Source organism: Sinocyclocheilus grahami, unplaced genomic scaffold (genome assembly GCF_001515645.1).
Source record: "Sinocyclocheilus grahami isolate Dianchi unplaced genomic scaffold, SAMN03320097.WGS_v1.1 scaffold415.1, whole genome shotgun sequence".
NCBI classification, from domain to species: Eukaryota; Metazoa; Chordata; class Actinopteri; order Cypriniformes; family Cyprinidae; genus Sinocyclocheilus; species Sinocyclocheilus grahami.
Window position 1 is genome coordinate 514,842 of NW_015505594.1, and position 26,498 is coordinate 541,339.

The window sequence follows — 26,498 nt, forward strand, 5'->3', positions numbered from 1 at the left end:
TTATATATATATATATATATATATATATATATATATATATATATGACAAATTAAGAGCTGAATTAACATAGCTTTATATTCTGAAATGTAAAATAAATATTTAATGCACCAGTGTGCAGGCATTTTTAGTGTTTTATACATAAGATAAACAAAAAACAAAGTAAAACAAACTGACAAATACAATAAAACAAATATACAAATGAAATGAAATAAACAGTGCTGTCAAATCCTTAGAAGCCAAAATCAAAATAAAAAAATAAAATTAGCTTAACAAAACAGCCACAGGCCTAAAGTGTAAGCATATGTTTGAATGTTTATCATAATTAAACATTCTCTCTTCTATCATAATTAAACAGGGCTTTCATGTTGCGCGTGCTGAAGCTCCTCCGCGTGGGCGCGATCTCGCTTCTGAATTGTGAATAGCAAAAATGCATCATAGACAAATGTTTGAAAAACAGCTGACGACTCTGGTGAGATAGAATTTGCAAGATAATGTATATATAGCAATAATAAATGTATGTGTGTTTTGTTAATTTCTCCAGTACCGATAGCAGAACCGTTAACGTCAGAGCTTATCGATACTCCGGTATTTCATAATTTAGCCCCGGGACCGATTAAATACCGGGTTTCGGTACCCATCCCTACAAAGGGCTGGGTGAATAAATATGCACAATATATTCATAATTATTTTGCAGGCGATAAAATTAAGCAACACAGTGAATACCATTCAAGTATAAAATAATTCGAATCATTCATATATAATTATAAATAACAATTATAAATAAATAATTCATAATAATAACAATAATTCATGTCTTGGTTATTTTAACTACATTTTTACTGTGTGTTTTAGGTCTTACTTTTAACATTTTGATTATTTTAACTAGATATTTGTGTTTTAGCTGATATATTAATCTATTATTTTAACCTGTTTATTGTTTGGGTGAAATGATGCTGACTGAAAAATACCCCCTTTAAGCCATTTCAGAGCAAGTGCATAAACACAAAGAATCATAACATCATATCATAAGGTGGCTGAAAATTGATATTTCTATTTTTTTATATTTATATATATTTTGATATTATATATTTTATAATTTTACCAAAAAAACAATTGATGAAACAAGCTGATTTTTCGAATGTAAGCAATAAGTCTCCATGACTAATTAAAAGGGAGCAGATTACATCTCTTCCTGTTCAGTTTTATAATCCTCATATCAGTGCACAAGATAATCTAAAGCGCTGATGACACAATCCTGTGAAAAGCAGGTAGCATCCAACCAGAAAATGACATCTGCCTTTCTATGCTGTGCAGCCAGTCAGGTCACATTTGGGTAATGTATGCAGAACATCGAAAAATCTTCATATTATGTCCCAAAAGGATGGCGGTATCATAGATTACAGGAGAATTGCTCGGCCTAATCATTACTGGCCGAGGGTTAATTTGCATTTGCAATGAGTAATAATCTTTCTCAGACTATTAATGAAATCTAATGAAGGTGCTTACTGCCAGTACAATTAGCTTCACCACAACTTCTTCTGAGAGACCAGAGGTTTGAAGGAAAGCAGTAAGGTGGTTAAACGGCATCTGTGCCATTCTGGACACCTGGTGGTACAATTAAGTATTTTTCAATCTTATATCCAACATACAAAACCTATAATACCTCGAAAAAAGGAGAAAAGACCAGATGTTTGCTGGATAACTGAGCCAGACATGCTTTGAATGTCATGTTTTGCTTTTTTGAATTACGAAACTTGTCTAAACAGCCTTTAATGTGAGTATTAACATTCACAGGAGGCGACACATGCTCTTTAATCAGTTAAATGGAATGCATGCATTCAGTATTTTGCTTAAAATGTATTCTGTTGATTGAACAAAACTTCAGTTGAATTTCAATCAGAGGCACCAAGGCACCTCAACCAAGTTAATCAACTATTTGGAATTGCTAAACTTATTACATTAAATTTATATTAACCCAAAATCTCACTCTAATTTGTCGCCATGGCAACAAACCAATGAATCAAATTGATCAAAATCCCAACACGTTTTTATTATTTCCATTTTTGAAGACTGAATTATTAATTACCAAACAGTCATCTTATTTTGTGTGCATTCTTTAGTCATTGGCACAGTATATAGGACTAAATTATAAATAATTTAGCTTAATGAACCTTCTTATACATTGGCACTCTGGGCAGATGTTGTAAGCCAGCTAATTTCCCATGAGTGAGTGAAGTGACGAGTGGCCAAGTATGGTGACCCATACTCAGAATTTGTGCTCCGTATTTAACCCATCCAAGTGCACACACACAATAGTGAACACACACACACCTGGAGCAGTGGGAAGCCATATTGCTGCAGCGCCCGGGGAGCAGTTGGGGGTTCGGTGCCTTGCTCAAGGGTCTCACCTCAGTCGTGGTATTGAGGGTGGAAGAGAGCGCTGTTTTTTTCACTCCCCCCACCTACAATCCCTGCCGGACCTGAGACTCGAACTCACAACCTTCAGGTTACAAGTCCCGACACTCTAACCATTAGGCCACGACGGACACATGTCAATTTCAAGCATATTAATGACTAAACATTTTTATTTTTTTTGCTGTGCATTTCACGAGCAAAAAAAAAATCTTGCAATGCGACTTCAAAGCCATTTGGTTTACAAGCCATAACCACAAGACAAAGAAGCTGTTCTTCTCAGTGCCCCTGCTAACCAACGATAATCGGTGATGTCATGGGATTAAATTCCTTTGAGTTTCCGCCCTGGCTGCCATAAGATTTCTGTTATCACCGCAGAGCAGGTTCTGGAGTTATATAACTCCTACAACCAAACAATCGCTCCTAAACTTAAAAAAAAAAAAAAAAAAAAAAAAAAAAAAAAAATATTGTCCTAAAATCTGGCAAGAACTCAAAGCTAGCCTAAGATTATCTTCAAGGACTAATTGAGCTGCAAAACAGCAGTGTGAGCTTCATTTTATAAGAGCTGTTTAAGAGTACAGTGAAACACTTCACCCCAATAAACAAAATAAAATAAATACAAATTATAGTTCATCCAAATACTTCAAATTTCGGCATCATTTACTCACTGCCTTATTGTTCCAAACCCTTATGACTTCCATGGAATTACAAAAAAATATAACTAAAATAGTGGCACATCAATACGCTATTTTGTACGCTGAATGATTTATTGACAAAATTGAAATCGCAATATCATTGTTTCCTTTTCTCATTTTATTGTAGTATTAATAACAATAAAAATACCTTTTTTAGCTTTACATTTACATTTAGTCATATAGCAGACACTTTTATCCACAGCGACTTACAAATGAGGACAATAGAAGCAATCAAACCAACAAAAGGCAATAATATGTAAGCGCTGTGACAAGTCTCGGTTAGCCTACTGCAGTTCACGTAGCAAGGTTTTTTTTTTCATAATAAATAAAAAGAAAACAAGAAGATAGAATAGAAAAAGAATAGAGCATGCTAGTGTTATTTATTATTTTTATTTTCTATGCACATGTTCTCTGCGAATCAAAACTAACCCAGTCATTCTAGCATGGATTACATTTTTTTAGAATTTGAAATTAAAATTTTTTTTAAACATAATCCCATATACATAAATATTGCAATATTTATACAATATACAATATTTTTTTCCCAATATTGTATAGCCCCTATCACAGAGCTTCGGCAAAGGGTCACAAGTGAAAAATAATTTTATTTATTTATTTCTCTCACATAAACCTGGTTCAATGGTTCCAAAAGGACTGAGATATAGTGCAAGGACTATTTTTATGTTTTTTTTTAACCTTGACAGCCTTGATGTTTACGATCAATCTTCAATTCTTCAACATTTCTCCTTTTGTGCTCCACTAACAAAAGAAATATGTATGCATGCATTTATTTATTTATGGGTAAATACGTGTAAGTGAGGTGAATAAAAACTGTGAAAAAATCCTGACCTTGAACATGTTAACATTATCAGTGTAGCACATGGATACATGATCAAATTTTTTTTTTAAACATAATCCCATATACATAAATATTGCAATATTTATACAATATACAATATTTTTTCCCCAATATTGTATAGCCCCTATCACAGAGCTTCGGCAAAGGGTCACAAGTGAAAAATAATTTTATTTATTTATTTCTCTCACATAAACCTGGTTCAATGGTTCCAAAAGGACTGAGATATAGTGCAAGGACTATTTTTATGTTTTTTTTTAACCTTGACAGCCTTGATGTTTACGATCAATCTTCAATTCTTCAACATTTCTCCTTTTGTGCTCCACTAACAAAAGAAATATGTATGCATGCATTTATTTATTTATGGGTAAATACGTGTAAGTGAGGTGAATAAAAACTGTGAAAAAATCCTGACCTTGAACATGTTAACATTATCAGTGTAGCACATGGATACATGATCAAATTAACATAGCCTCGTAAAAGCAATGCTAGTAAGTCAGTAGCTTGACATTGCGCTGACCCTTTCCTTAAACAACATAATCTGCATCAGGTGATTGCTTTTGATTCAGTCTCATCTTAACCCTCTGAATCGCCCTCCCACCTGACCCTGAAAACGGTGGGCAAATTTTCATTAGTTCAAAGTCCTTGGTTTCATCTGACAGCATCGATTCATGTGACATTTTTGCCAATATTATATTGGTGATTCAGAAAGAAATACAAAATGTCCCTGTTTGAAATACTCAAGCAAACCAAAAGACTATTCCCATTTCTCACAACAGCATTCAACCTCATTGAGCATATGTTGCTAGCAATGGAACTGTGTTTAGCAGTACTGGCCAGCACCCAAACTACAAAACCGAGTAATTGAGTTTAAATGGTCCAGACTGATCAGCATTGTGATCAGAACTGTTCATTCCTTTAAAACTATTTCCTCAGATCCACCAGACAAACCTCCGTGTTACCATCAATCGTGCATGAATGTAAAGAAGCTTTGAACCATTAAGCCACTGGTTTAATGTGCAGGGCTCTGATTCACTCTCTCTTGGCCCCTAGTGCTGTGAAACAAACCGAATCTGAGAGGCTATGTGGTTCAGCTTCACTGCACAACAATCCATCACAGACCTACCAGTTTGAGAATGGACTGACTGCTAACACATGGGTGCTGAAAAACAAGGCCAAAGCCACATCCATTTACTCAAAGGTCCAGTTACATGACACAGTTTCATTTACTATATTGTCTGACTTCAATCAAATCCAATTCAGAAGAATACCTGGGCCTACAAAATGTCTCAATGAGTCTATATGTATGATTTGTGTGCAGTGACATCACAAAACGTTAATCAAATTATACCATACTTTCCTATTAAATGTTTTATATGCCCATATGAAATAACTACAACATGTAATAATTACAACATGTAAAGGTAAACAGTAGTAAAAGTTATTGTTACCATGAAAATTAGCAACTTGTCTTCAGCCACTACTATCTAGATAGATAGATAGAATCAAAATGTGTTTTGTGGTAGCCTAATGTTTGTAAGTGTATCTCACTGGCTCTGTTTCCTGCTGCAGTGACCTCTTTCACCGTGCAGATGAATCATACAAAGGTCATTATCATATTGCTAATATATCATGGCAGAGGCACAGTGCTTGAAGCAGCACACCTCCATAATTCAACTACTCTCCTATTAATAAAGTACTAAACCTCCATCCCAAAAAATGCTGGTGTGATAAAACTCTCCTGTGGAGTACTACTAGGCTAAACCATCACTGCTACTAATGAGTGTATTTGGTACCGGTCAACTGCATTTCACAAGGCATTGCATACGCAAAGTTGCAGCAGCGCATTTATTCTGGACTTGCTGAGCTGTGGTGCCTATATGGGCAATACAAGTTCAAATCTGGTCTGCAAAAAGTCCCAATGATGTTTCCCCTTTTTCTCCCCAATAATTTCTGGTTACTCTCGACTTGCTTTCAAATGAATGACAAAATAAAAGATCAGAAACATTTTAATTTACATTATATTTACTGTTCAATGAAACCTACTTCAAACTAATTTGGTTATTATAATTTATATTTTCACCAGACTAAGCGTTATCATGGAGTATGGACTTGTATTTTGCCCAGAAGCGACAGTATAAAGCAAAAAATCTTGATGAATTTTTTTTCTTACAAACACGTAGCTTTTCACATCACAAAACGTTAATTGATGGACTGGACTCACGTGGATTACTTGTGGATTATTGTGATGTTTTTATCAGCTGTTTGGACTCATTCTGACGGCACCCATTCACTGCAGAGGATCTGGTGAGCAAGTGATGTAGAGCTTTTTTTTTTTTTTATAAAATCTGTTCTGTTTCCATAATTGCTCATTTTAGTTGCTATGTATACAGAAAAAAATTGCATACTATGCAAAGTAAACACAGCATAATAATAAAACAATATTGAGAGTATGCTACTCCCAATAAAACCCTATTCTACACACTATAAAAGCAGAAGGATTGGTAATAATACATAAGAGATGTAAATCTGGCTGCAAGACCTCTTATTTTCTGTCTGTCTGTCTGTCTTTTGGTCTACCTCAGATCTCTCATAACCCTGAGGGAGCCTTTATTTATAAGGAGGCAGTAGCAACTTCAATGGCTTTTAATAATTAATGATTTTGCGACCTAAAGTTACCACTTATATTACTGCGGCTTTTCAACACTCACTTTAACAGGGCACAAGTGCTTGGACAGAGTTCTGTAACTATCATTCATGTTGAAAAAACATGAGGTAGAAAGCAAGGAGGACGCTAGCGCTTGTTTGAGCCGCAGATCCCCAAAGCTGTTGTCTTTGTAGCCACTTGCAGAGGTTGTGAACTTCCTATAAGAGAAACTTCACAGTGTGCAGCTGCTCTACATTCCCTACATCCCTTTGTAGCAGATCAGATGCAGAATGAGAGAGAGAGAGAGAGAGAGAGAGAGAGAGAGAGAGAGAGAGAGAGAGAGAGAGAGAGAGAGAGAGAACACAGACACTGGCCCCACAAAAACATAGTACGACCAGTATTTGTGCCAACATGAAAACCTCAGAGACAAAGCTGGAGGGGACTGAAAATTATTGCCTTGTAAAACCCACTCTGCTGTGATGTGGTGGAGATACAGGGTGGATTAAGAGGAAACAGCGCACAATTAGTGAGAAGAGAGGGATTTGGGGAAAACTTCTCTCCAACTGTGCCCAAAACTAAAGGGAGCCACTCATGTATTTATTTTTTCAAATATTTTGATGTCAAGAACTCCCATATACACTGAGAACAATTTGTAGTAGTAGTAAATTTTCACAAATAATTATAAAGGAACAGCAGATAACACATTAAATTAAAGATGACATTTTGAAGTAGAAAGACTGAAATAGTATTTTCCTATAAAATATAAAAAAATTTTTTTACTGTGCATGGTGATTCCACTTTTGATGGAGCTCCTTCCCAAAATAAGCTGATATTCATTTGCATTTACAAAAACCTATTTATACTAAATGAGAATATTATATTATATTATGAAGACAAAATGGTGTTTCTTAAATTAAGTAATTTCATATTGTTACTGTACAAACACTAAAAGAAATCATTAAAACAGTATGTGTAAAATAGAATAAAATAGCTGTGATTAAGCAGAATGAAACCATTTAAAGCAGAATAAAATATAAAAATTCTGTGATTTGTTTTTAATTGACTATATTTGTTTTAGATAAACGGTTATATGATATAAAATATGATAAATAAATACACTATAGTTCAAAAGTTTGGGGTATTTTTTTATGTAATACTATTTACTAAGGAAAAATTAAATTGAACATAAGTGACAGTATAATTTCTTACAAAATAAATTCTCTTACAATAAAAATAATTTCTTACAAAAGATTTCTTTTTCAAATAAATGCTGTTCTTTTGATCAAAGCATCCAGCAAAAAGAATCATGTTTTCATAAAAATATTAAGCAGCACAACTGATTTTAACATTGATAATAATAAGAAATTGACTGTGGACTGGAATAATGGCTCCAAAATCTACCTTTGCCATAACAGGAATAAAGAACATTTTAAAGGGGTCATTAGATGTGATTTCAATTGTTCCTTTCTCTTTGGAGTGTTACAAGCTCTTGGTGCATAAAGAAGATCTGTAAAGTTGCAAAGGCTAAAGTCTCAAATCCAAAGAGATATTCTTTATAAAAGTTTAGAGTCAACCACGCCTACCTAAAATGGCTCGTTCAAACACGCCCCCACATGTCTACGTCACGATGTGGGAAGATTTGAATAATGACACCCAAATGTTCACGCAAAGAAAGAAGGCGTAACTTTTATTCTGGCTATGGCCGCTGCCACCATGTTGTGGAGACGCTGTGTGTTTCGTTATGAAAGCGAAACTACTTTGTTTGGCCTTCCAAAAGAGGGCACAACTAGAAATCAGTGGTTAAGTTGTATTTACAACACTGTTCCAGAACACTTCAACCCAAATATTCAGATCATGTGTGCAGTGCATTTTATGGAGGATGAGGACTGTTTCCTGGGAGAGTAGCCTACAATGCCAGTCTGTTTCTATTAAGTGGGGCAGTTCCAACTTTGCAAGCACAGTCCGGCGCTTCTGACTCACAGCCTGTAAGTACGTTTTTTATATTTAAAGAATTTGTCACTGATGATTCAAATGTGAGTTTTGAGCAGTGTAGACTAGCGCTTGTTTTTTGTCGTTTCTCTGATCACAAATGCAGACATGGTTTTATGTTTACGAAATGCAGTTTTGTACAAATTGACGCGTTTCAGAAAGGCGGGGCATAGAGGAGAAATAATAATGTACATTATGTGGAAAATAATGTGTTTTTTAAACCTTAAACCGCATAAACACATTGCATTACACCAAATACACAAAATAATGTTCTTTTTAACAACGTCATATGACCCCTTTAAAATATATTAAAATAGAAAACAGTTATTTTAAATTGTAATATTATTTATTACTGTATTATTTATATAATATACCGAATTTTTTTTATAAATGTAGCCTTAGTGAGCATAAGAGACTTTTTTCAAAAATTCAAACTAGGGCTGTCAGCGTTGCGATTAATTTTACAATCCTTAACGTTAAAATAATTTAACGCAATTAACAAAAAATTACTGAAGCACAATTTCTATTCTAACCCTTTAACCCAATTTTGCTTCTCTGCTTGCGATCAGATCATTTTAAGCTGCTAAACTCCGGGAAAGTTTTCAGTCCAATGATCCAGTAAGCGAATGCATTCAAACAATCCGTCCAAAACAGCGCTAATATAAAGGAAACCAGGCTGATTGCATCAGACATTGCAGAGAGAACAGAGATTCGTGCTGCGTTTTCAGTCAATTATCATTCCAGTGTGTTTCGCTTTTTATCACTCCGCTGTGGCGACCCCTGATAAAAAGGGAGCAAGCCGAAGGAAGAGAGAGAGAGAGAGAGAGAGAGAGAGAGAGAGAGAGAGTTTTTCGCTTTTAAACACGAGATCTGTCATATTTTGTGATTGTCTCTGAAGAGCGCAAGCCCTCATGCGTCACACGCGCTTGTGTGAATTACAGACTGAATGGATTGTCAACATATCCCACCGCTGTATGGCCAGATGAGATGCAATTTAAACACGAGCTCTGTCATATTCTGTGATTGTCTCTGAAGAGCGCAAGCCCTCATGCGTCACACGCGCTTGTGTGAATTACAGACTGAATGGATTGTCAACATATCCCACCGCTGTATGGCCAGATGAGATGCAAACTACGTTTTCTCGACTGGATAACCAATCTCGCTAGTAAAGCTTTGATGGATGAAGACTGCAATCAAGGTAAAGACGATTGCGGTGGCGTACAGGAGTCGCACAGTAAGCACGTGTGAGTTCGTTATAATAATGCGTGTATGAGTGCTCTTGACGCACTGATCGCACATTGTATTTATGCACAGGCACACACATTTCCGTACATTCACTTTGTTTCCACACACATTCGCGATAATGTTTTGATTTGTCATGTGTATGCTGCTGTGTTTAGTTATTCTGAATGGATCCGTGTACTGTAGTAGATATATGCAGTCATGCGGTTGGTTTAGTTTTTATTTTTTGGCATGTCCATGTGGTCCTGTTCGGTATCGCAACTTGGCTTCTCTAAAATGTAAAAAAGCTCTCTGCTGTTGCACTGTACACATACTATAAAATTCTGACTTTTTTTCTTTCATATGTGCTTATATGGGCTTCTTATATCATTTGGTTCTTTGGTGTCCTTTCTGAGTTTCTAAGTGTCCTTTTTTTGGAAAGACATCTAAATTTATGTTGAAAAAAGCTTGCAGAAAATACAGATTTTTGAGAATCACCCTTCAATCTTTTGGTTTACTTTGCTGGATATAGCAAATGATGACAAAATAAACATTTGAAACAAGATAAATGGTCTATGCTTAATTTCATGAAGTGTGCGATTAATCGTGATTAATCACAGAAAAAGGGTGATTAATTAGATTAAAAATTAGAATCTATTGACAGCCCTAATTCAAACTTTACCCCAAACTTTTAAACAGTATTGTAAATAAATACATTGTAAAATGTATGAATAAATTAATAAATACGTTAATAATATTCCTAATGAATTCCTACAAAAAGGCTATGTGACACTACACTACTGTCACGATACCGCTACTGTGAGGAGCGAGGAACGAGGATACGTGGAGTAAACTTCAAATGAACAGACTTTAATAAACATCCAAGGTGTAGCACACATGTAGCGGGGAAAGACGAACATTCAATACCAGACAACCAAACTCAGAACAGGACTCACTATAAATACTTGTGGCTTGACGAGGGGATGACGAGACACACCTGTAACTAATCAACATGACGGAAAACTGGGTCATGGAGCATGTGGAGAGGGGAAAACACAGGGGCGTGACAACTACATGAAAATATTTAGTTTAACGAGGAAGTCACTTAATGCAGTTCAAGAGCAAATGAAAACTCGCTATGATCGTGAAGCTGTGTAGCGTTCTTTTCAGATTGGGGATCGTGTTTTTGTTTTATTGCCAATACCCGGCTCCCCGTTGAAAGCTACATTTGTTGGCTGTTACATCTCAGGTCTGTTGAAGTACAGGTGCATCTCAATAAATTAGAATGTCATGGACCTGATTGATCTGCTCCGGATTGGTCTCGTCCTAGTTCCAGTGAAAAGGACCTCCCCAAACACACTAAGGGCTTGTTTACGCCTGGTCACTTCATGCGTTTTTCTGATCGGATAGCCATCCGATCATGAAAAGACCAGGTGTAAATGCCCTCCGAAACTCATTTGAGACGGATATAAATCCGATCGCTCAAACCACTTCAGGAGGTGGTCTGGGACGCATTCCAGATGAAACTGGACAAGTGTAAATGCATCTGGTTGTTGAAACCACATATGCAAATTTTACTCCTCCCAAAACGTTAAAATAATAAACATGTGAGAGTGTGTTATAGGCTATATGACATTATAGTCAGATATGACAGTGCTAATGCAACACGCATTACCGCAGACGAGTAGCTGATCATCTCTTCAACAAGCCGACGTGCAAACTGCCGCTAATGAAATTGAAAGTAAGACGCAAACGCTCAACACACAATCATCTTCATTAAAAGTAGTGTGACTAACCTATCTTTCCAGTTCTGATGCCGCGTGCTCTCCTATTGCGGGCTTTGATCTTGAACACATTTATGTGGCCAAGTGTAAATGGAAATGTTTAAACAAATCAGATAGATATCCGATCAGCAAAAACGCATGAAATGACCAGGTGTAAACAGCCCCTAAGAGGCCGAATGCGTGCTATTTGTTTTGCTCTGTCTTGATTTCCTCTGTGGTTGTGTGTGCTTTGAAAAACTTGCTCTTGTTTTAGTTGATTTTCAATTGTTATTTGTAAATATTTAGTTTAAGGGAAGTAGGGAGTGTGACGCCATTTCTTTTATATTGTTCGTTCTATGTTTTGAGTAAAGAGAGTTAGGGGAGTTGTGTTGTATTTCTTTTTTTATGTTTTATTTTGGCTAGAGAATTTAAAGGGTATACTAAAATTAGTTATTTTTGTTTGTTATTTTGGCCTTGTCCACTCCTGAATTTGTCCCCTTTGTTACTCGTTTTCATTATAAGTTTGTTAATAAATCTATTCTTTATGTGATACTATCTTGGGAGTGAGCGCACGTTTCATTTATGCTATGACTGGCCATAGACGGTCGTAACAAAAATGAAAATATGAATCTACTTTTTAAAGGCAGATTTTTGACTGCCTTTAAAAAGCAATCAAAAGGAGGCATGGATGACAGATTCAGACATGCCTTGATACCTTCTTTTTTCAGATATTCGTAAGAGCAGCATTTTTTTCCCAGGCCAGCAACACAGCCACACGTTTTTGTTTCCCAGTATCTGCAAGCAACCAATGTGTGGCCAGCCCTGCCTACTTAACCTTGGCAAAGCCACAGGCCGAGTACAGAACAGCATGTCAGCAGAAAGCACCCGTCTTACTCTGCACTGTTAGCGTGAGTATCAGAGTGCTGGAACAGAGCCTGGCAACAGCTGTGTGACACGCGCGCACGCACACACACACACGCTCGCACACCCGGAGTGGATAGGCTTCAGTGGAGCAGCCTATTACAGGCACCAAATCAATGAGCAGACATACAGAGCGAGAAAGAAAGCAGGAAGGGGAGTGTAAAGTCTGAGGTGAAAACGAGAGAGGGTAAATGCTCTGGGGACCAGGCCGAAAAACCTCCCCGCGGCTATACTCGCTCACACACATATCCTTGTCTAGAAGGAACAATGCATTGTACAGGGCAGCTCAGTGGAAAACAGAGGCATGCTGATGTCATGCTGATGAATGCAACTTGCAAAGTCTGGAAGCAGTGACATATTTTGGCTTGTGGTAAGGTGAATAAAGAAAACTGCAAGAGGTGACATTTCACTCTGCTCTGATGATGGTCTGAGTCACTGAAATTGAAACGATTTGTCAAATAGACACCACTTCATAAGTTTTATTGTATAAAAAAAGTGTTATATATTAAGTTATCCATGATAAATTGTGCTTTCGAAAAGATTAAAGACTAATATGAAGTTTACTTTAGTTTTTTAAAGCGTGAAGGGTGTTTTCTCAGAAGTATTTCAGTCATTACATCACATACAGTAGTTATATACTGCAAAACGTATACAGAGAAGTGAAAGCTTGAAATATTTATAATTTTCCAATAATTCTGAATTTATACCCAGCAGCGCTGGCAAATTAAAAATGCCATATGTATGCATACACATATATTTAATTTATTAATACTTTAATACATAAAGTTTATATGGTAATACCTGAAAAATAACAGCACTTTGTAAGTGTTTTGGACGAGTGAAAATATGTAACATAAATAAATAAACAATTTAACTAAGTAACTAAATTAAATACAAAAAGATAAATAAAAAAGAATATTAATAATTGATAATATTCATTAAAATGCTAAATAATAAATACTGTTCATAAAAAATATGGATGCTATCTGAACATAGAACATCACTCGTATATCAATTACATTTTTAACAGTGTTTTGGAAGAGAGAGGGGGAAGTAAAATATACTAAAATATCTTTTAATAATAATTTTCATAATAAATAACTACATGAAAACTATATGATGCTACTTTAAAATAGCATTCATAAAAATTATTTTGAATGAGCAGATTTAAATAATAAATAAATAATAAATACTGTATGCTGCTACCTGAAAATAAAACTACATTTGAGAATTAATAGATTTTTAATTTAATTCAATTTTCAGTGAGGTAACACACACATACATGTAGACTAACACAAACAAACAGACACACACTCATTCACACACACTCTCTCTCTCTCTCTCTCTCTCTATCTCTCTCTCTCACACACTCACACACTCACACACACACACACACACACAACGATGCAAGGATAACATCCTCCACTGCAGCTCAAACTGTCATTTTGTCCTAGAAAGTTACAACATATTGTCTGTGGTTTGAAACTGATGAGAGCGTTTGACAACATTAAAACTGAAATAACACTGATATCTGACTCAACTGCCAGCATCCATTTATCAGTCTCAACATCAAAGTCTGACTGAGGGGGACTTAAAAATGTCCAGATAAGGGAGAGATATGAGCGATATGCCTGTTCACTCTACTGAGTTCGGTTTGAAGCTTTGATATCGAAGAAGCGAACTTTACTGTAAGTGAAATTCCCATAGTCTCCACTTCCTTGTTGCTTAAAACTAAAAGAGAGGTTTCTGTGAAATATACTGCAGATCAATATTTTTCATGAGACCTCCAAAACAACTTTTTTCAAACTTTTGAGCGTTAGTATATATATTACAATATTTCGTTTTTTTTTTTTTTTCATAAATTCATTTGCAATAATTTCTTTATTCCATTATGTCTGTAAATTTTTATTTAATTTTAGAAATATTCCTTACTTTGTCCCCCACAATATTTACTCTAAAATAAAATTCACACACAAAGAAATTTAAAAACGGAAATTCCTTATAATTTATTAACAAAGCCGGAACTGTTTGGGACGCAAGTTTGGAACTGAACGCTTCTGTTAAATCAGCCAAGCGGAGTTGCTTATCATGTGATGATATGATGTGAATAATCTCAAAATGACCAAAGACTGGCCGATATACTGGTCCATTAAAACACAACAAAATCCTTATACTGCCAAATTATACATCTGGTTCATTCACACCAACACAGGAAGGAACTTTAAATTTAGATTCATATCGGACTTGCTTTTCCAATTCAACAATCTTATCAAGTTTTCCATGTTAATAAGACAGATCCGGAGGAAGAACACTGAGCCAAGAGACTGTCAACACAGGGCCTTTGGGTTTCATACAGGCTAAAGGCTAAGACAACAAGGCTTTCCCCAGTCTATAAAACTGCCTGGTTTGCTAGCCTAACAGAAAATACACAGCGATCTTTCCTGATTATAATCATTCACCCTCAATCCCTTACAGCACTTCACCATAAAACTAATAAGTATCATCCGTCTGCAGCCAGATAATTTGCAAATTACTGACAACTGTTGTGTGTTATCATGTTTAATGTTGTTGCACTAGTCCAATGTTCTTCAAGGAGCACTCCTTAGGGAGAGCCTCTTGCTTTGATAAGCAGTCTGAGCTTCTTTTGCAACAATTTCCTCTCCAGCGCTCAATTCAAACTTCACTGGCTGATGAAATCTGGGATCAACAGCAAACCCCGAACAAGACCGTTTCAGTGGCTCACAAAACGCTACGAGTGTTGAGGAGGACTTGTTGGATGTATGAAAGAGTCCCTGAGGATTTCGTTGCTCCATCTAATCTAATGCCACCCCAAGCTGGAAGGAAGCGTTGAGGTACATTGATTCGCAAGCTACAACACTGCAGCACTGAGCGAGGACCTAATTAAGTCGCTTAATAACCTACTGTTGAAACAGCCATAAATGTTCATCCGAATGGATACTGCAGCAGTCATCTTTTCGTTCTACTTGAGTTGCAATACAACGGTGCCCACAAATGTTACTGCTTCACAGGTGCTCTGAAGACCTGTCCTTTAAAAGAATCCATCACAATGATGTAGAGACCCACGGCTCAAAACTGATGGAAAAAAATGTTCACGATGTCTCATCGAAGTGCCAAGTAGACAGACAGTACAAACATATGTCTTATTTTTGCCACTTGAGCAATAACTCGGCAATCTCAAGATGATGAAAAGGTCTCTCAAAGTTTAGGGTTTGATTTTTTTACTGTACAGTATGCGTGATATTTATGGCCATCACTTTGCTTTAAAAAGTGGTTCACAGACGGCCTGTTTGTGACATCACGAAATGCAAAAAACTTAGCCTATGAATAATAATTAGATGTTAATTAAAATAATTAGAATAATTATTCCTTCTGACAAACGAAATGCTCAAATGAAACTGTGTCACATTTCATTTGATATCTTCATCCGCCACTGTCTTGTGATTTCAGCAAATGAATAAATAAATAAATAAATAACTACACGATGACTCTAAGAAATAAATAATTAAATAAATAATTTGCTGTTCTAGTGGTCACAGTTTTGCTTTGAATATGAAGTGGTTTTGGATTTAATCTATCCTATTAAAACTTTTATTTTTAATAGGACAAGTTAATTACATTTTAATAAAATAAATGAAATTGCCACTAACTATAGTACACACTATCAACATGAATACCTTTTCTAAATTATTCATCACATGCTATTTTATAAAGTAGCGTAGACAAAACTGGCCATGCCATATGGGGAATAAGTGACTAAATGCCTAAGGCGATATTTCACTTTTTATAGATAAACTCACCATTAAAAGGCTTTGAATCAAATTGTACAAACAAAAAAAAGTTAAGTTAAAGGTATGACCCTGATTACACAATGCCCTTGAACATAAACTAAAAAGCTTAAAAATAGTCCATATAATCCAAAAATCAGCCATAGAAAAAGTAAAAAAAATAAAATAATTATTTTCACTGTCAGAGTTTTCTATAAATCCCCAATGAGAGAAACCAATTACAAATCTGTGATGGGGACAATGAGGATGTCCATCCAAGAAGATAATGTGCATCTGACACAGGACGCAGAAAATGCCAATAAACATGCATGACTCAGTCATGGAAATGACATGACATCTACTAAATTATGTGCATCGTATAGTTTGACATGACAATGAGAAATGCGAGAGCATCATGATGACAGCAGATGAGCAAACTCATAACTCTCATAACCTACCCGACATTTGAGACACGCAAGCCTTCACTTTCATTCCTGAGGGAGACAAAAAAGAGAGACAGAGTTAGAGGTTGAAATTTTGGAAAAAGGCAATGAAAAAACCCTGACATTAAACTTCCAACAACAAAACAACCCTCCCTGTGCTGACAAAAAAAAGCTTTCTTGTTGTTTTGAACCATATGGGCTACACTCTAAATTCATCTACAGTATGAATCCTTAACTCTGCCTAAGTGATGCCAGCAATAACATTCAACGTGACCTGTGGAGTCCGATTTATGAACAAATGACTCTTATGAACTCAATCTTTTAAGTGAATTCAAAACTCACAGCACAACCAGTATAGTGCGATTCTTGAACAAGTGACAAGAATCTTTAATGAATCCTTTTAATGAATCAATCAAAATCACTCAAAAAATTAGCACTTATCATTTGAATCAGTCTGACGAATCCCTTACAGAATATTTTACATGTCTTAATAAGAGTTTACAGTTTGAATATTATATCTTTTCAATTGAACTGCATATTTCAGGCATTTATATTATATTTTGCAGCATTCCAAATGGGTGCTTCCCTATATAATTAGAGCAGTGACTGAAACAATCTCTTTCACATAAGAAAAATGGACATTATAACGAATATATACACTGAAAAAAATGAAGTTATAAATATAACAGATTATTGGAGTATGTTTTACAAGAAAATCGCATTTGAGTTCTTCTACTTTAAAATTTTGTTTGACTAGATGTGTTACTTGCAGTTCCTATGTAATTATATGTAAAGTTTACTAGCAATTTCTGAGTGAATGGGTAAATCCTACACCACTATTTTTTTTCCAGGTTACTCAAATGAATCATTTTCTGGCTCTACTTTTTCTTTCTAAATAAGGTCAAACTTACCTTATTTTGTATGTATGATTCTGTGTATGAAATAATTTTTTTAATTGTATATAGCATAAAACATGATTGACAGATCAGCTGTAAACAACCCAATGACAGACATAGATCATCACATTTATATAATTAAATTCTGCCTTTTTTAGGAAGTAAAGAAGTATTCCCCATGCCGTAAACACCCAGTGGCGATCAGATTCAATAGCAGCAGGCTTTCTCTATGTGATGGAGAGCTCTAATATTCACATTTGTGACTGGCAGATTACCTCAGGCATCCCCTAGCCCAAGCCTTTGTTTAATAATTCACAAGTTTACCTTAGAGAAAAAGGCTTTGTTAGAAATGCTATGGTCCTCATTGGACTAACGGTGCCGACAGCCTTGCTCTCAGACAGATGTCAGAAAGCTTTGGACAGAAAACTGGTTCTGATCCCATTACGCAACAAAACGGTCACACACATAATGAAAACAGTATCAAGAGTTGTTGAGGTGACCACTGTGTTAAGAGCGAATGGTATTGACATGTCTCTGAAAATGTCTAAAAGCTGTGTAGTTGTCCCTAATAATAATTGTAAAGAATTCTGAATGCACTTTTTTTTTTATTGGTGGTCATTCCTTTTACCTCAACAACTGCCTTGTAGCTATTCCCGACTAGGTAAATGGCAGATTTCAAAACTCAATTTGTCGCATTCTATGCAAGCTGCTAGCAGACTCATACATCAATGAATGTGGCGAACCGCTGACATGGCAGTTAGTGCTTTAGCTCACCTGTCTGGACTGTAAGGATAAACTACAGATTGCCAGTAATACTTGGTCATAAAATAAACAAAACACTTTGCACTAATTTATAGTACTTTCCCAGATTTCTTTGTTTTGTTTCTGCTCATTTTTGGCACCGCTAAATGCAAGTTCATGTTAAAACTCACCACTTGGTAAAATAATTGACTAATTAAGCAGTCACATGTTGTTATAACACATAACACACATCGTTATCTAAAAATTGTGTATATATTCCTTATTTATAAGTACAGTAAAACAGCCTAACAGGGTCATAGGTGGTTCATTATAATGGTTTAGCAAGTGTTAACTTCTGAAATAGTGCAGTGATAGTTGATAAAATGCAGTAAAAGTTAACAAAGCCCTATTTGGATGGGATTTATTTCTTGGAACTAAATCTAAAACAATTTAGTTACCTTAAATCCACATTTGAATCCAGTCCTGAGCGAATATGTTGGTAATTTATCTTCCCTTTCAAGTAATAATTGCAGGTGAAATGAAGCTAACATTATACCTACTTGTTTAAGTAAACTTTCGGTTCTGGTATATTGTTTTGATCCAATTTTTGTTTACATCTTCACAAATGTATGCAATTTAAAGTGTGTTTATAAAGCTATTAGTGGTTCCTCTTTGCATGTACAGACAGGAGTACAGGATGACAAAAGTTAAACGCGAAATTCTCAAGCAAGTTCTTAAGTTTTTTTTGTTTTGTTTTTTAAATCAGCGATTTATCATCCTCAAGTTATGACTCTGAGAATGTGGACAACTTTGACTAAAATTCACCTCCCTCATTATATCTTTGCCCTCTCTCTCCTGTGGAGGCTTTTGTCTTTGTCCTACCAGTTCCTGTAATTCATAACCTCTTGTTACACTGACATACTGGATAGCACTGATGAACTATCACATCTTAGCTTTAAAACCTAAAGGTACTGGATAAATAGTATAAACTAACCCTACCCCTACAACGTGTGTTACAACGTTCACTATCTATTGGATTTAATTCAGTATGTCATCGTGCTACATGCTGCAGTGAAAACACCTTGCAATTTGGACTGAGCCAAGCCAGCAGTTTCTGCCTGTTTCCAGCCTTTACACTAAGCTAACCAGCTTCTGGCTGTAGCTTTATGTTTACTGTTTCGACTTGAGAGATTTTCTAATAAATCTTGGAAGGAATAAACACATTTCCCAAAATGTCAAACTTCGTTAAATGCCAGTTGGCACACTTTTGTTTTTAAAGGTAGTAGTTATGTGTATCCTTTTAAAGGAACACTACACTATTTTTGAAAATTCATTTTCCAACTCCCCTAGAGTTAAAAAGTTGAGTTTTACCGTTTTTGAATCCATTCAGCCGATCTCCGGGGCTGGCGGTAGATTTAAATAGGAAAAATATAGAAACTCTTTGGTCATTTTTGAGCGAGATGCTAATGGTCTAATCAGATTCAATGATCTATGCTAAGCTGCAGCTAAAAGTGCTACTGCCAGACCCAGAGATCGGTTGAATGGATTCGAAAACGGTAAAACTCAACTGTTTAACTCTAGGGGAGTTGGAAAATAGGCATATTTAAAAAAATAGTGGAATGTTCCTTTAAAACATAAAAATTGGTGGATTTCATGGCATTTTGTAGGAAAATGTGCTTGTGTGATTACAGGTGCTAACATCCGATAATTGTTACTTATTTTTATGTCGGTCTCATCTTTGTCCCAAGCTTATCATAGTTAGCTGGATCCAGTCCGTAACCAGACCAGCACCCTGAGATGACCACAATGCAGCCCTGAATGTCAGCGAAGACCACAACAACTGAACATTCCCGACTTGATAGCCATCGGCACAGACCACAAGAACCAGACAAGTCCTCTGCACAGACCCCTACAGCCAGCAATGAACGTGTCAAGCCAGGAGTTGCCAGGACCACAATGGAGTTTTATCATGCTTACAGTCACTGCTAAGCCAGTCGTCCACTACTGGCTAAACGACAGCCCTGCTGGATAGAGTACAACTTCTCCCATCAAATGCTGGCATGACGTATCCGAATCTTCAAGCAGGAGCTGGATGAAATATTCTGAATTACATCAGTCCACAATCTGACTAGTGATGCAGCCTGAAATGGTAATCATACCATCTGTGTTCATTTGGCCAGAGAAGAGCGGAGTCGACTGCTATCTTATTGATCTCACATCACTGTACTTATGATTACTTGAATTTGTTTGTGGTATGACAAGCTATTAGAAGGGGAAAAAAATAAGAATAAAGCATAAGAGTGACCACACACATTTTCCCAGTGGCCTTGGTTCCAAGTATTAAATGAAAACAAGAAAAGACTATGTAAATATTCTAAAGGAATTTAATGGCAATATGAAATGATTGACTTGCAGTACGATTATATTAATAAAAAAAAAATATATATAATGTTAGTTTGTGGCCAAATTAACACTTTTATTCAGCAAGGATGCATTACATTGATCAAAAGTGACGTTTAAGACATTTATATTGCTACAATAAAATTCCATCTCATCCTGATAAAAATGTATCACATTTTCCACAAAAATATTAAGCAGCAAAACTGTTTTCAACACTGATTATAAGAAATGTTTATTGAGCACCAATTATTTATTAATATTATTAATATTTTAATTTGTAATAATCGTTCACAATATTTTAATTTGTAATAATCTTTCACAACACTTTTTTTTCTGTATCTTTGATGAAGTAAATGCATTTTTTTAATGCAAGAGATTTGTTTCAAAAATATATATTTTTTAAATCCTACCAATCCCATAATTTTGAATAGTAGTGTATTTTGTGATTGTAGGAAGACAGACTTAATTAAAACTAAATACTGTATTGTTTATTGCCATGATATTTCACACCGAATTGGGGTTTCAACAGAAGCATATAACATCGCTTAATCTCAGAGCTCATGGCAGATCAGCTTTGAAAGGTTTAAAGTAAACGTTAAAAATCAATTTCTCTATGGAGAAAATGAATGAGATTTTTACTCTGAAACCCCACTGTTGCACTCTACAGCAACAACAACAAACAAACATCACCCCTATGGATGTTCAAACCAAACTGATGCCACTACACTTCTCTGGAACTACTTGAAAGTCACAATAGGAAACCTGAAACCTTTGGCAGACCGTTTGTTTATTTTTAACAGAAATTAATTTTAAGAGAAGAAAAAAAAAACCAAGAGGAGCTCTTCTTCATCTCTTTACCAACAGCAGAAATTCCATTTAATGATTTCAGTAGACAGCTATGCTGATACAAATTCTGCTATGCCTTTGATTAAAGACTTCAAGTTAGCTCTGGTTAAATAACCACCAGCCAAAACCGGGTCAGACACTTTAAACTAGGAATAAAACAGATGATCTAAGATACTGTAAACATGTAGGATGCTCTTCCTTAATAAATAAAATGTATTCATTCTTCTGTAGTAAATGTAATTTTAAAGGGAAAAGTCAAGCCCAGGCCAGCCAAGATGGGTTGGTTTCTTCATCAGAACAGATTTTGAGAAATTTAGCATTACATCACTTGCTCATCAATGGATCCTCTGCAGTAAATGGGTGCCTTCAGAATGAGAGTTTAAACAACTGATAAAAATAATCCACAAGTAATCCACATGACTCCAGTCCATCAATTAAAATCTTGTGAAGCGAAAAGCTGCATGTTTGTAAGAGATAAATAGTCTCGGGTTACGCATGTAACCATGGTTCCCAGCGAGGGAACAAGACGCTGCATACATAGGCATGCCCGGAAGTATAAAAGGGCACCTGCTGAATACGCCATCCACTTAGCTGTCTGAAGGAGACGTAAACAGGCAGGCCGAGGGCATGACAAGGGGGCGCAGCGTGGAGTTCCCTCGAAGGGGAATGTCTCGGGTTACGCATGTAACCATGGTTCCTCGATAATACATTCTGCATGGCACTCATTCACTGGTGAGTAGAGCTAGGTGGTATGACGGTATATATATCATTACCGCAAAATAAAGTGTCTATCATGAGAGATTTTGCTATATCGTGTATTCTGCGGTATGTAAATATATCTGCGTAACACAGTACTGCTTAAACGTTGTCTTTTGAGTGATAAGGAAACATGCATGAATGAGAAAATATAGAGTGGGACGCACTTGGTAGAGTTATTAAGTGCAATAAGCAGTGAAAAAGAACTCAATGCTGACTGACACACAGCCGAAGCGCACGCACTGAAAGCTCCTCTCTCAACAGCATGCGATCGCAAAAACAGACCTCTTTCTTGTTTTATTGTGCTTGAATGGTCAAATACACACACAGTTATGTCATAATGCCCATCGTGTGGAGTATTCAAGTAAACACAGTCGGTTATATGTTAAATAAATGTAAAACATTTGGGTGAAAATGTGTTTCAGTATGTTGGATCCGTGAAGTCAGTCTTAAAGGGACAGTAGCCTTATTTACCTGCTGCTGTCTGTCATTGTTAATCATGTTTGATTGATACAGTGAAGACTATGCAATGTTTTATACACTTTATTCAATTTCTGTAATATTTAAATATTTAAATATACCTAGCCTACTGTAGCTGAATAAATTAAAAGGTTATTTCATATTTATTTGTTCTGTTGTGCTTGTAATTTGCTTCTTTTTCTTAATTTTTAATAACAAAAATAAAATAAAAATAGCTATATCAAGGGTACATATCGTTATCATGAAATAAAATGTATCATACCGTGAAACAAGATCTTGGTCATATCGCCCACCCCTACTGGTGAGCAAGCAATGCAATGCTAAATTTCTCCAAAATCTGTTCCGATAAAGAAATAAACTCATCCACATCTTGGATGGCCTGAGGGTGGTATGTTTTCAGCACATTTTCATTTTTAGGTGTAGCCTACTATTCCTTTAACACATTGAGAAGAATCAGCTTGATGGGTCTGAAATCCAAATGAACAAAATGAATGTTTTTCTCAACAGATGTGTTTTTAGCTGGTGGTCTTTGTTTTGAATAGTTTGCATCACTTAAAAGTATCAAACTACAGTTTCGTATAATTCAACTTAAAACACGTTGCAGTTCCTGCAGTTTTATTCAGCCAATTTTAACATGCATTTGGTGCTTGGTGAATGTTAATTTTGTACCCTCCCTTGACGGTCACTCTTTGTTACAATCATTGCTCCCACTGTTTTGGCATGTTCTGAACTTTCAGCTCTAAATGTTCAAAGCAAAATTAACAAGCTTCACCTTCAGTGCAAATGAAATGACATCTTGATATTAAAAGCCAGGGAACAGGTCTTATAGTATAAGAATAAACCAGAATATTGAAGATCATCAAAAAAAGACGATCAGTTCTTAACAAGACAGCAGTTAAAAAGAAAGAAAGAAAGAAAAAGTTCAGCGTACTGGGGCTTTTTACAGTGAGGAGAGTTTGGACTCCCTCCACAAAGTGTGAGACAAGCACAAATCTAACATCACAGCTCCAGCACTTCAAAGCCGTGGCAGTGCCTCCCCACAGGAGTGGCCGTGGAACAGATGTCTGAGAAAAATGCTGCACAGCAATCGTTTTGTGGCCTCCAGTGACTTGTGTTTAAAAAAAAAACTAACTCCAGAGTAACAGACCACACGACGAAGGACACAAAGATAGCACAGTCTGAAGGTCTTGTGTGTCGTCAGCAACAAAATCCTCAGTTTACAACACCACCAAGCCACCACCAAGAATTTGAAACCAAACCTAACCTGTATTAAAAGGAAATTCTACCATGCTCTAAAATATAAATTTTTACTTATAAAATCTTAATGATCACGTATTTATATCTATAATTCACTACTGTGTGTCTACTCACTGCTGTGTGTGTGTGTACTTGGATGGGATAAATGCAGAGCACAAATTCCGAGTATGGGACACCATACTTGGCTACACTTTACGTCATGTCAAATCACGTCACATCACGTCACTATTATTATAATCTTAGAGAGGATAAAGATAGTAGTGAGTTGCTACAGACATATAAATACTGTAACTATAAATAGCTACATATAAAAATCTCTTTCTCTGTATTTTACGTTTAATTTTCCACAATGCTGTCAAATGGCGCTTTTCCACCGCATGGTACGGCACAGTACGGTTCACTTTTGGGGGGTTTTCCACTGGGTACAGTACCTGGTACTTTTTTTAGTACCACCTCGGTTGGGGTTCCAAGTGAACCTTAACATTACCAAAACGTGACGTGTAAACTCTGCTGATCACTGATTGGCTGGAGAGAATTGTCACTGAACTTGCGACACAAACACAACAGAACCGCTAGACTTAAATCAGCACAGCTAGCGAAGGATCGAATGCAACTGTTTTGAATGAGCGCACCTTTTTTAACAACCAAAAAATGTCTGTTTCGTGATCTGTTGAGGAAGTACAGATGTATCTCTCGTTGATAGCAGAGGTGCAGATCCAGCGAGAGCTTGATGGGGTGATGCGGAATGAAAAAGTAGGCTTGTTTGAGATGCGCCTCGCCTCGCCTGGAATGTAGAAATGTAATGTGGAATACCACAAACAATAGACTTCAGGAGTCGCGGCAGCAGAGGTGGCGCAACAATAACGACATGTGAATAATCCCGCCCACTCTAAAGCGGTACTGAACTGCAGTGGAAACGCAAACCGAGTCGTACCACGCAGTGGAAAAGCGCCAAAATACACACACTACACACACACACACACATTATATATATATATATATATATATATATAAATAGTGAATATCGATGGGAAACAAAACAACAGCATTCCTGGTCTAGAAAATTTCCTTTGTATGGGAAACTGACAAAATTATTGAAAACAATACAATATTTAATCTGCAATATTTTAACCATCCATCCATCTTTTCTGGCCTAATGAAATCACTGGACCTCACGTATCATGCTATCGGAGAGCGATGTCAGTCCAATGAAACATAACACTGCTGCTCAATCACCACAACACAAGGTTATAATGACCCTAATCGTTATTGCTCTAATGAGGTCCTATCAAAATCAATCATCATTTCTAAGCTTGTTTTCATGGCATGCTTATGAACACAATTAAATCAAAGCACTTAATTTGAATAACAAATCATATCTACCCATATACTCAAACAGGTTATGCTCAGATAGCTTATTGATATTCATTGTGTTATACAGCAACACGTGTGGATAAAATATAAGGGTTGGACATCTCTCCAGGCAAAGGGAATGGTGGTTTGAGAGTATAGCAGACAAACAGAACCATCAATACAACAGCTGTCTGCTCTGGGCTAATGCAAATTCTCCCAGCTTCAGACACTGAAATACATTGATAGCAAAGCCCCATTACACAAAATATTACACTTAATGACTGCTATAACACTATCGTCATGGGCACATCTGAGCACCACAAGATATGATTAAGCGTGGTATTACTTACACCCGTCGTTCGGTCATGCGGTTTTGTTTCAGGAACCAAATTTTATATAGCATCAAGTGGCAACCAACACACCAAATAAAAATTAAAAAAAAAAAATTATTTTTCATTTAGTTTTTTCAAATGAAAAAAGGGTGAAAAAAGAAAACATTTTAGATCAAAAACTAAAAACAACTGATTTAAATTAAATAAATACTAAATACATAAGAACAAATACTATAATAGTATATAAATAATAATAGCCAATAATTTGGCAAATAATTATTTTTATGTTATGGTCAATAAAGAGTAAAAATTATTAATTTATATATACAGTGTATATATATATATATATATATATATATATATATATATACAATTTTGTCTCCTCAGACGTTTGCAGACTGTTATAAAAAGAAGAGGGGATGCCACACAGTGGTAAACATGGCCTTGTCCCAACTTTTTTGAGATGTGTTGATGCCATGAAATTTAAAATCAACTTATTTTTCCCTTAAAATGATACATTTTCTCAGTTTAAACATTTGATATGTCATCTATGTTGTATTCTGAATAAAATATTGACATTTGAAACTTCCACATCATTGCATTCTGTTTTTATTCACAATTTGTACAGTGTCCCAACTTTTTTGGAACTGGGTTTGTACTTAAAAAAATAAAATGTTTAAAAATGTATTTTAAATGAATTGTTT

General features: G+C 35.8%; 1 protein-coding gene across 3 annotated transcripts in view; it reads right to left on the minus strand.

Moving 5' to 3' along the window:
• LOC107551128 (IQ motif and SEC7 domain-containing protein 1-like) overlaps positions 1–26,498 on the minus strand; it is a 201,725-nt gene that overhangs the window by 119,608 nt on the left and 55,619 nt on the right. For all 3 annotated transcript variants that reach the window (XM_016232624.1, XM_016232625.1, XM_016232629.1), the window contains exon 2: positions 16,749–16,784. In XM_016232624.1, coding sequence (XP_016088110.1) covers positions 16,749–16,784 — 36 coding nt within the window. The remainder of the gene's footprint in view (positions 1–16,748; positions 16,785–26,498) is intronic.